The following is a 12,206-nucleotide window of genomic DNA, read 5'->3' as shown; positions in this document are numbered from 1 at the left end:
ACTTACGAGGTCATGTTTGATCTTGAGTGTGATGATCTTATCTTGTAGATGTTCCAATGCTTTTTCAGCATTAGGAAACATCATCCTCACACAGTCATAGCCCCATGCAATCCATCTTGTCATCATGTATGAGAGGCCATGATGCCATTTGCCAGGAGTTGTAGTCTCGATTGTTGTCTGTTCAAAGGAGAGAACAGTTGATCTCACCTGCTGCTTATGAACTAGTCGAGAGGCTGGTCGAGCATAACATTAGACAATTGACCAGTGAGGAGCAACTCAGGTTTGGGGGATCATGCACCAAGAATGAGATGAGGGGGAAGGAACTTTTCTTTGTTTGCAAAGGACCTTGGAGACCTGACCACTCATGCTTGAGTGACACTAAGGAGATGACAGAGGTAGAGAAGGAGGAGATTCCTTCTGACTTTCAGGGTGAGGACTCTTCTTTGGACAAGTCCATGAGTTCATACGATGATACCTCTGAGGAGCACGAACAGTCATGTGGAGTTGATGACAGTAACCTATATATGCATCCATGTGTGGTAGAGGAGTATGGCGAGCAGTTGATTGTTCCCATGAGGGAAGGAGATCCAAGAGTACATGAGTGACTGATGATTTAGCATAGAGAGCACATAGAGGACAAGAGACAGATGACACATGCAGTGTGCGAGACAAGTCAGCGTCGAAGAGTCAGCTAGTGGCTCATCTTGAGCCCATGATGGAGGATGAGCAAACACCTTTGGGGCTAGCCATTGAATTGGAGCAAACACCCTTGGAGCTAGCCATTGAAGTGGAGCAGACAAATGTGCAGGCAGCCTCCAGGGAGGCAGTATTTGCAGACACTTGTCCTCAAGAGATGTTGGAGATTGACAGGGTAGTCTTGCAAGAGGCTAGTAGATGGCAGGAGTTGTTGGAGGTGGCAGTGCATCCATCTTTGGGTCTACCCATTGATGAGGTGCAAACAGATGTAGTGGCAACTAGCAAAGCTGCAACATATTCAGGCAACAGCCCTCTCCAGGAGTTCATAGACAGGGCTTGCAGCACAGTTTGCCCACTTTTTCCCATTAGAGGGAGAGAGGCAGGATTTCTTGGACATGTTTTGATTGTCCAGGTAGAGCATTAGGAGTTGAGCATGGACCAGTATCAGCATAGAAGATGTATTCCTTACATAGGAGTCCATACATTAGATTGGCGAGAGATCATGAGTTGGTACCCTACTGATGGAGTATCATTTTTAGTCAGAGGCATTGTATTGCAGGAGCCCTAAGAGGTGAGGGATATTACATGCTTCAATTGGCAGCAGTGTCTCAGCACAGCATCAGCATGATGAGATTGACCCTGGTTTATGCCAAGAGTTGGATTGGAGAGAGGCGATGAGTTGGTACGCGATGGATGGAGCAGCATTCCTAGTTGGAGTTATAGTAGATCAAGAGCCATGGAGCCTTGGTATTTGATGGCATTGTGATCTAGGAGGATTCGTTGATGACAGGTTCAAACAGAGATTGGTCTGGGATCCGAGCATTGAGGGGCTCGTTCATGATGGGTTGACACAGGAACAGAGCATCACCCAGTGGTTTGTATCGGATCGGGCATTGGGTCTCAGTTGCGTCGGGCCACCAGCTTGGTCCATAGATTTGGATTTCTTGAGGGCAAGCAATCTTGGGGAGGGAGGACTATCATGTCCCCATTTTTATTCTTCTTCATAGTACAGCCACGGTGGATTTCCAAGACAGGGAATGGCCAGGTTAATGGAGCAAGTTTATGTCATCAAGGGTCTCCGATGGAGTCTTGAGGAGTTTTACGGGACTTGATGGCATTCGCTTGGCATATTCCATCATCCGCACAGTTTTCCTTTCGTTCCGTCGCATTCCGACAACTTCCAAAAATCAGCATTATTATTGGGCATAATTTAATTAATTATGCTTGAGGTGGCATTCCGGGGAGATTATTTGATGGAACACCTTAGTGTAATAGCTCGTTGGAACCAGAACGAGAAGATCTAAGGGATGGACACTGAGAAGAGAATTCCAATGGCCGAAGAGAGTATGATGGGCGATTTTCCATTTTCCTTAGTTAAAAAAGACTTTAATTAGTTATTTAATTAAGGAAAAATAATTAATTGGAAAAAATGAGCCAAAAGTGACTTAAGTGAAATAAAATAAAATTAAAGGTCACTTAAGATTAAGTCAATAGAGGAGCTTCTAGAATAATAAGAAAATAATAAAATAAGATGCTTCTAGAGGCTTGGAGATCTATCCATCACATCTATAGAAGGGGAGTTGGACTTCATTTGGAGATATCTTGGATTTGTGTATTGTTTTTGTATGAGAGGTTAAGAACCCGGTTCTGTACTCTAGCAGTAGCCCTAGGACGAAAACCCTCGGGTGATTTAGAGAGTTTGGGTGAGCACCCATCTCCCCTTGGTGGATTCATTCAAAACCCATAGGTGTAGTGATTGTTTTTCTATTTTGGTTTGGAGACCGGAGGGTCATTCCCAACTATTGTATTGGCATATATCTATATATAATAAATCTGAATTTTGGTTGCTGCATTTCTCATTGTTCCTCATGTTGTGATTTTTAATAATATTTTTATGCAATTTGTGGGTTTATGGCTTCAGTCAAATTTCTGGTGTTTGGGTTTTTATGGTAATTTCCTATTAAGTACTTGATAATTTGATTTGACGGGTTTGTTCCAAATTTTTTCCATTTGGGACATTACAAAAGGAAAGCCTTTTCCCAAAAAGCAAAGTGAAGAAGATAGGCCAAGCTCTTCTCAAATTCGAAACACTTTGGCTCCAACTCATGTTGTTGAGCCAGACTCATCATTTTGAGGATGAGGAAAGTGATGGAGAAGAGAGTGAGGATGAACAAATTGATGAGCATGCCAACCTTGTGGAATCTAACATTTTTAACATTTTGCTAGGGGGGTCGTATACACCAATGTTGCAAACATCGTGATCGGGATTAAATCAATGAGGGTCTGAAATCGGAAAAAATCGAGAAAAAATCGGTAAAAATATGCAAAAAATTGGCAAATACAAAAATATTCATTTTTTTCAATTTTTTTAATATCTAAAGCATCCACAACACAAAATAAATGCATTGACACATAAATATGATAAAAGAACTAATATATGATATGTAATATCATTTCTAGTGCTACATCACACATAACAGTGAATCATGTCCTGAATACTAAGTCCTCAGTCCCAACTCAACCTCAAAATATCAATAAAAAATATAATAATGTATCTCATATCATGAGTCATAATGTCATATACAATGAAATGAACCAAATAACTAATACAACTGATTTCCTATGCCTCTCTTGCAGGAAAATGCAACAACTTTCCCTCTAGATGTAGATGGCGACGGAGCTAGCAATGGACTCTATTGTGCTCTAGAAGCTGAAGAACTAGGAGCTATAGGAGGTAGACCACGTCCTCAACTAGTGACAAGGATAGCCTAGGTAAGTGGTGTCACCTCCTCCTCCTATTGCTCCTCCTCCTCCTCGTCTACCCCCTCCACTACCTCCTGCTCTAACCAATCAAGGCCGACTCCATGATAGACCTCTCGGCCTCAACCCTCCATGCAGCAGTGGTGTCAATCCCATCCAATGAGATGGCCTCCACATCAGGCATCCTCTCAAATTGCCTCACCCACAATCGAAGATTGTAGTAGACGTAGACCATGTCATTAAGTCACTAGGACTCCAACATGTACAAGAGCCATAAATTAATAAATTATAAATAACAAAATAATAATTATAAAAAATATTATTTAATGAATTCAGAAAATTAATTGGAAATTTGGAATATTTTAACCTGTTGTGCTTCTTAGTGTGTATTTTTTCAAATACACTCCAGTTGCGCTCGCATCCCGAGGAGCTAGATGTTTGGGTGATCACTCGAATGGAAAGCCTTTGGAGATTGGGTACTCTGCCACCATAGCTTTTCCACCATGCATCTACAACAAATAAAACAAACATAAGAAAAAAAATGAAATTTGAAAGTTGAACCAAAGTAAGAAGTTATGAACTTGAAGAGACAATGAAATTTGAAACAAACTAAAACTTATCTAGAATTTTAGTCTTCCTATTCACAACAGCTATGCCAAAGCTAAATGTGCCACCTCCCATCCTGTATATCCCCATTTCTTTGGAGATTTCTTCACGTTCTGCTGGAGATGGTACCATCCTCTGAACACAAGTGAAGAATCCATCCATGACCTCAGCATCAAATAAGAAACCACAGGAGTAAGTAAATGCGGGGTTCAGGTAGATCTCTGTAACATGCATGGGACAATGGAGTGTATTGTTTCATCGCTCATCAATCACTTCCCATAGGAGTTGTTGTTTTTCAGCTCCCTCATCCCCCTTATCATCATAGTAGGTCTGAATGGATTTTTTGGCCCTATCCATGGCCTCATACAAGTAGCCCATTGTGGTCTTGTCTCCATCAACTAATCGAATAACCTTTACCAAAGGTTCAGTAATGCTACACACCTCCTGCACTCTTGCCCAGAAGCTTTCATGGTATTAAGCTAATTTGCATATGGCCTCTCCCTCTAGTTTGTGACTAAATGCCAAAGCACTCCACTCCTCTAAAATAAACATTCTCTTCACATCCCACATAGAATTCAAGAGGGATTCAAGAGATATGAAACTGGTGGCAAACCGTGTAATGGTAGGGCATACCAACTCCTTGTTGTTGGTGAATGTTCTCATCAAATGAAGCATAGATGCATGATTATATATAAATTTTGTAATGTTTTTTGATGACTCAACAATATCCTTGACAAAAGGAATTTTTCCTATGTCCTCCAATATCAAATCAATGCAGTGTGTAGCACAAGGTGTCCAAAATAAGGTACGATTTCTCTCCATAAGCATCTTGCCAGCAGCAACATAATTTGCAGCATTGTCTGTTATGACTTGGACAACATGTTGTGGACCCACCTCTAGAATGAACACATCCAACAAATCACATAATAACCATGCATCTTTGATATGTGCAAATGCATCAACTAATTTCATAACATTGTCCCCTATACCAAGAAGTTAATAAGGCTTCTACCCTTTTGATTGGTCCAACCATCGGACATCACAGTGCATCCTGTGTGTGCCCATGATGCCCTAAACTCTTCCAATCTCTTAGTGCAGTCAACCTTTTCATTTTGAAGAATGTGCCCTCTAAAGTCATCATAAGAAGGGGCTTTGTACCCCGGGCCAACAATAGCAATAGCATCAATCGCGGGCTGGAAAAATGGATTGTTCCTTGCAACTTATCCCTTCATATTATGGGACACATCCCCTATGGAACATTGATAAATAGTCCATAAATGTAACCACTTTAAGATCTAGATATGATCTCACACTGACAACTCATTTGATATGTAAATTTCCATGGATATTCCACTGGATAGTTCATCACAACGAATCTAATAAGATAAACTAAAATCTATACTATAGAGATCAAATTCATTTAGATACCAACTTGTTAATTATTGATTTTCTGCTTATGTATGAAATAGATAAAATCTGGAAAATAGAGAAAAACAAATACAATCATACACCAACCATAGTGAACACAAGGATTTTCTCTAGGAACCCTTACAAAAGAATACCCAGCTAGAATTAAGGCTATTCTGCTCTCTTTTCTACTATGGAAATAAAGCAAGCACTATGGAGAAGGCACTCTCTATGAAGTTACCTAAGACCTATGGCCTATTCGACTGCTACAAAACACTAACTCCTTCATTATTCTCTTTAACTCCCACTCCCAATTACTATTCTCTACCATGGAGCAAGATACAATCAATAGAATAGAACCCCTTACTCCTCCTTTTGGCTCAGTTTTAACATAGTCACATAGCCAACTAGGAGTTAGGTTTGACTCCAATTCTCAACTAGAGTTACAACTTTGACCCTTCTAAACTCTTCATCATAGTCCACATGTGGCTAGCCCCTTTTGCATGAATAATGGGGGCTGAAGTGGTATGCTCTCAAACCATGGTGGTCAAATAGGAAGGCCAACTTTTGGAAAGCATAGATTTTGCGTATGAACTTTGATTGACATTTTTCTTACACCACTAGAAAGGTCTCTGAGTGTAGAATAACACATAGGATCCTGGCACAAATGAGAGTTTTTGGACCCCAAAAAACTTTGTTTAATGCCTCAAAATGCCTCTAGAAGGTTTTTAGACTACAATTCTCCAAACTGAGACTGCCAATAAAAATGGTCCCGCAAGTTGATTCCTCCAATTTCTCCTATTGAAAACATCAAGATAGATGGCAAATAATACAATGATCCAATCCAAATCACCTCATCAAGAGATAAGATGACAACCTCATAAAGAGGTTATATAGGACTTTGTGATCGTATAGGGACTCATAGGTTAACAGTTCTGCTCAAAGCACTCTTCTGGTCCTTAAGCATGGCCAAGGAGACACTCTTGGTGACATTGTCTCCAACCTTTTGTTACATACATAAACATAAAACAATATATAGAATGTACAAATATGTGTACAATTTCAACAATCCTCTCCCCATACTTGCATACTTACATTTATCATAGACCCATTTTTCTTGGCCTATACCTAGAAGTCCTAGGGTTTTTATGCTCTCATATCATACATGAACCAAGCAGCCTTTCTCACTATAAGGACTACGACTTTGCACTAAAAGGCACTAAAGATGCAACCTCTAACCAAAATACAAAACAGAATGCAACCTAGTTACACCATATAAATTTTTATTTTCAAGTTTTTCTCGAACTTCAAAGTCATCGAATTCAAATTTGAAGTCAAACTACGAGACTTAGGTATTGACTGTATAAACATAGTATAAATTTGTATCCATAATCATAATACAAAAATAAAAGGCATGAAAAGAGAAGCCCTTATTAAAGTAAAATGCACCCAATAAAATAAAAAATAACCTGGAATCGCAGCATATAGTAGCCTTCCCCGAAGGCAGTTTTCATCTTCTCAGTTGGCTTTGTTGTAGGGTCACGTGGTGAAAGAGCAACACTCAAATTTACCAATGCTTTCACTCTATCTGGGCGAAAAAGACAAAGGTGTGAAGCAATCACAGAACCCCAATCATGGCCAACTACAAATGCCTGCATACAACCATCAAAATATAATAAGAAAGTTTGACCGATGACCCATTACAAAAAGAGTATCACTTTTAATTTTCAGAAAAGTTAAAGAAGATAGCAGAGCCCCAAGGCATTTAAATGCTAACATGGACTTTAAATGACTGATTGACTTGATTTTTATATGGAATGCTTGCATCCATAATCATTTAAAAGTTCAAAATTAGAAAACACTTCTTAGGAGAAAAGGGTATAGATCTTGATGAGCAACTTTAAGGTCTTATGCAGATGTGCAGTAACCATCCTAGGACAACCTGGGATTTGCAGAAGATTTTATGTTTCTGACTGCAGTCATGTGCAATCCAATCTAGAAAGGCTTATGCAGTTTAGACTAATGTACTAATACAACCTTCCAGTTTAATATTAGGTAAACAAATGAACTTGCATAAAACACAATTGCACACTGAAGATTATACTTGCTTATCAGAAACTGCGAGTTAGCTAGACCAAAAAGTGAAAGTCCTTTACCTAGAGATTACTTGTTTTAGAACAACATTCCCAATAAAGCAGTAAAAGAAAAAAAAATGTTTTCTACAAATACAAATTATTCATCCCATCGCATGTGCATATGTTGGGACAAAACATATAATAATAACTCTAACTTGGTCAAGTTCATATATTTTCATTTTTCCCGTATTGATGTTTCTCTTTAATGCAGACAATAACTTTTTCGAATGGTTTCTATGCATTTATGTTTTATTAATTTACACGATGCTTAGATCTAAATGTAGTTCTCTCCATCTTGAAAGGGGGTACAATCTTAAACCATTCGACTATCTTGATTTTCTGGTCCTCGCTGATCCTGCTTGAACGGCCCTTTCAAGCACAATTGAGTTTCAAGCAGCTATCTAGACTTCATTAATAATTTGGAGTCGTGAAGAGAAGCAAATCCCAGATTAGGGACAGAACTGTATAGCTTACACAATAAATTCCATTATGTACAAGCCAACTTCAGGAAAGGAATTTCAGTTGTATTATTTTAACAAAAGATGAATGCTTGAAAAGAAAACTATAACAAGTAAAAGAGGTTCAGGAAACTACGTTAGAAGATGATTTATACATATACATAAAGATTAAAGATTGGGATATTCTTGACAATTTAGATAAGTACCAAGAGACAAGACGAGGAGTGGAGCCTCAATTCAAGGATGACTTGCTTTGACAAATCAGATGCAAACAGAAAAATGTGCAGAAACAGAAGTTAATTTGGTGAAGGGAGCTTCAAAACATATATCTCAAAGATTAAAAATTTTGGCATCTCTTCTATGAATACCTGTACAAACAAAATTGAGAAGGCAGCAATGAGTGTTCAAAAGGCATCCTAAATCACATACGAGAGCTGTTGATGTTTGTAGCTCGGGCAGGAACTTCTGCACAAGCTAGTGTCTATGCGTGTAGAAGTTACCCATAGATCTCCTTAGGAAACTTGCCCAAATGTGAGCAAGTTGTGAATGTAATTTAGCCTAGGTTTAAACTTAGAAAAAACACATAATTATTATGTTGGCTAATTGAGCTAAAGAAACGTGGGAAAAGTAAATTAAATTACTTTAATGATTATGTTTTAACCTCAACCGTTGATCTCAAGTGAGGCGAGATCTAATCTCGGCTGCCAAACACTTTGGAAATTAGGGTCAAGGATTTAGTGTAATGCCCCAAATATAATTTTTGCAGAAAATTACTTTAGAAATTTAAGCCTTTAATTCCTTAAACCATTTGCACAGATTGAGCCACAAATTTAACGGCAAAAACTGAAAATGTAGAACTGCAACTAAAGATAGACAAGTTAAATATGAAGAAGAATTCAGCCTTATTTCATTATATGCAACAGATATCATGTGCTAGTAAATTAATATGGAAATGGTCGAAACAATGGCCACTCAAGAAATCTGTAACAACACTGCACCGTCCTCCAAAATAAAGCTAGACTAATCACTTCTGTGAATTCTGGATGAATCCACCAAGGGGAGAGATGGGTCCTCACCCACTCTCACTGAATCGCCCGAGGGTTTTCGTCCTAGGGCCACTATAACAGAGAACTGAATTCTCCGATCTACACCAAAGACAAATGCTCAAACCAAGATGTCTCCAAATAATCTCCTCCTCCTCTTTTATAGATCCGATGGATAGATCTCCAAGCCTCTAGAAGCATTTTATTTTATTATTATTCTAGAAGCTCCTCGATTGACTTTATCTTAAGTGACTTTTTAATTTTATTTTATTTCACTTAAATCACTTTTGGCCTTTTTCCTCCAATTAATTATTTTTCCCTTAATTAAATGACTAATTAAAGTCATTTTTAATCAAGGAAAATGGTAAATCTCCCACCATACTCTCTTTGGCCACTAGAAGTTACTTCTCAACATCCCATCATGTAGATATTCTCGTTCCAATTCCAACGAGCTATTACACTGAGGTGTTCCATCAAATGATCCTCCTGGAATGGCAACTCAAGCGTAATTAATTAAGTCAGGTCCAGTAATAACATTGTTTTTTAAAAGTTGTCCAAATGCAGTAGAACAAAATCCAAGCTGTGCGGATGATGGAATATGCCAAGTGAATACCATTGGATTCCATAAAAACTCCTCAAAACTCCCCCGAGACCCTTGATGACATAATTTTTCTCCCTTGTCTTGGCCATCCAATGCCCTAGAAATCCACCCTAGTTGTACTATAGAGGAAAATAAAAATGGGGACATGACAAATCCTCCCACCCCAAGATTGCTTGCCCTCAAGCAATCTGCACTTGTCCATTGTAGAGGCATCTGCAAACTGATAACAAGATCCCATATGAACCACTGGACCACATCATGCCTCCATGCAATCCAAACATGAATGGATCCCCCAATACCTAGATCCCAAGCCCATCTCTGATTCAGCGTTCTATCAATAGATCCTCCTGGATCCCAATGCCACCATGGCCAATCACCCTCGTCCATTCCCCATGGCTCTGGCTGTGCTTTACCTTTGGCCATAGATGACGCTCCATTAGTAGGATACCAACTCATCACCTCTCTCCAATCCAACCTCTAGCATGAGCTGAGGCCAACCACACTCTATTGATGTTGGGCTAATGCTACTGGAAAGTTGATGAACTGGAAGTTCACATCCCACTGCCAACTGAAACATGCAGTGTCCCTCACACCTAAAGGCCCCTGCTATACTAAGCCCCTAACTAAGAATGATGCCCCATCAATAGGATACCAACTCATGAGCTCCCGCCAATCCAAAGCATGGACACTTGTGTAAGGAACAAGTCTACTATATCGATGTTGGTCCACACTCAACTCATGTTGCTTTGCTGAATCAATCAACAAGATTTGTCTAAGAAATCCCGACCCTCTCTCTATAATGGGCAAAAGTGGACAAGCTATGTTGTAAGTCATGTTTATGTACTACTGGAGCGGGCTACTGCTTGAAGGTACTGTAACTCTGTCAGTTGCCTGTGCATCTATCTGCCCCTCATAAGTGGGTAGGTCCAAAGATGGATGCACCACCATCTCCAAAAGATCCTCCTTCATCTGACTGAAAACTCCACACTCCTCTAGTCTACTAACCTCTTGCAAAACTATCATGTCAAGATCCGTACCTCCTGATGACAAGTGTCTCCAAATACTACCACCCTATTAGTTGTATGTACACCTATCTGCTCCTCACCAATGGTTGTCCCAGAGGATTGTTGCTCATCCCCTCCCATCATGGGTTCATCATGGGCCACAAGCTGACTCTCCAAAGATAGCCCATCACGCACACTGTGCTCCCTTATGTATTGTTGACGTTGAATGGGAACAATCTGCCACTCATCAATCTCCTCTACCAAACATGGTTGCAACTCTAAGTTTTTGTCGACAACACCACATGACTTCTCATGCTCCCCGGAGGTATCATCAAAGAACTCATGGAATCAACTATAAAAGAAGAATCCTCATCTAGGAAGTTAGAAGGAACCTCCTCCTGATCTACCCCTACCGTCTCCTCCATGTCACTCTTGCATGAGTGGTCAGGTCCCCAAGGTTCCTTGCAGATGAAGCAAAGACCCTTCCTCAGCTCATTCTTGCTGCAAGGTTGGTCACCACCAATCCTCCACAACTCCTCTTGGATTAATCCTCTCCTGAACAGAGCAATGTTTTGCCCAACCAACCTTTCGGCTAATTCATAAGCAGCAGGTGAGACCAATTGTTCTCTCCTCCAAATGGCCAACAATTTAGACTGCAACCTCCTACAAAAGGCATCATGGCCACCCATACATGAGAACAAAATGGACTACATGTGTATTATGACTGCGTCAGGATGATGTTTCCTAATGCTAAAGAAGCATTGGAACATCTGCAAGATCAAGTCGTCACACTCCAACTCGAACATGAGCTCATAAGATCTAACCAAGGCCATGACTTCTAGAATCTCTAGCCTTTTCCCAAAGGTAGGGCCCTCACTGTTATCCAAATCCTAGAAGGTCTCTACTTTCAGTTTGAAGACTCTCCTCATTATGTCATCACTGTAAGGAGGTATAGGTGTGGTTAGCATCATGATACCACTGAGACAAGAGGCAACCGAAAGTTTGACTCCTATACAAGCGTGCTCCAAATAGTTGGGTTGCACTAAGGAAAGCATGGTTGGTTTTAGAGCCAAAACCAAGCTCTTTCCATCTAATTGATACACCTTGGAAAGGAGTGATGCAAGTTCTTCCAATTTGAGAATGGATTTTACTAAAAAACCCAAAAATATCAAATTTGTCCCAAGTGCATAGATTTTGGGTCCCAACTCGTGTTCCTACTGTGGCTTTTCTTGTTGTAGCATACAACGTATTCCCCTGGACAATGTTTCATTGATTGTTGTTGCTAGTTTATTAAGGGAGTTTATAAATGTTTCATCCATGTTTTAGTACATCAAGCTGAATTATGCATGACTTTGATAGAAATACAATAATACTTAACTCAATCGCTGCCCTAATACATAGATCTCTCACATTTGTCTAGTAGCAGACATGGCATAACACTCAACAATCAAGCATTCATCCCTTTTCTGACAAGACACACTTAGTTCTAGCAACAA

At 39.7% G+C, this 12,206-nt stretch overlaps 1 protein-coding gene across 1 annotated transcript in view; it reads right to left on the bottom strand.

Moving 5' to 3' along the window:
* LOC149249990 (uncharacterized) overlaps positions 1–12,206 on the bottom strand; it is a 607,156-nt gene that overhangs the window by 429,879 nt on the left and 165,071 nt on the right. The window contains exon 3 of the mRNA XM_089453532.1: positions 6,939–7,121. Within this exon, the coding sequence (XP_089309658.1) occupies positions 6,939–7,121 (183 nt within the window). The remainder of the gene's footprint in view (positions 1–6,938; positions 7,122–12,206) is intronic.

This window comes from Pinus tabuliformis, chromosome 7 (assembly GCF_031772625.1).
Source record: "Pinus tabuliformis cultivar Carrire ecotype Pingquan chromosome 7, CPIR1, whole genome shotgun sequence".
NCBI classification, from domain to species: domain Eukaryota; kingdom Viridiplantae; phylum Streptophyta; class Pinopsida; order Pinales; family Pinaceae; genus Pinus; species Pinus tabuliformis.
Note: the sequence above shows the minus strand (reverse complement) of the source record. Positions and strands in the feature narration are given on the sequence as shown.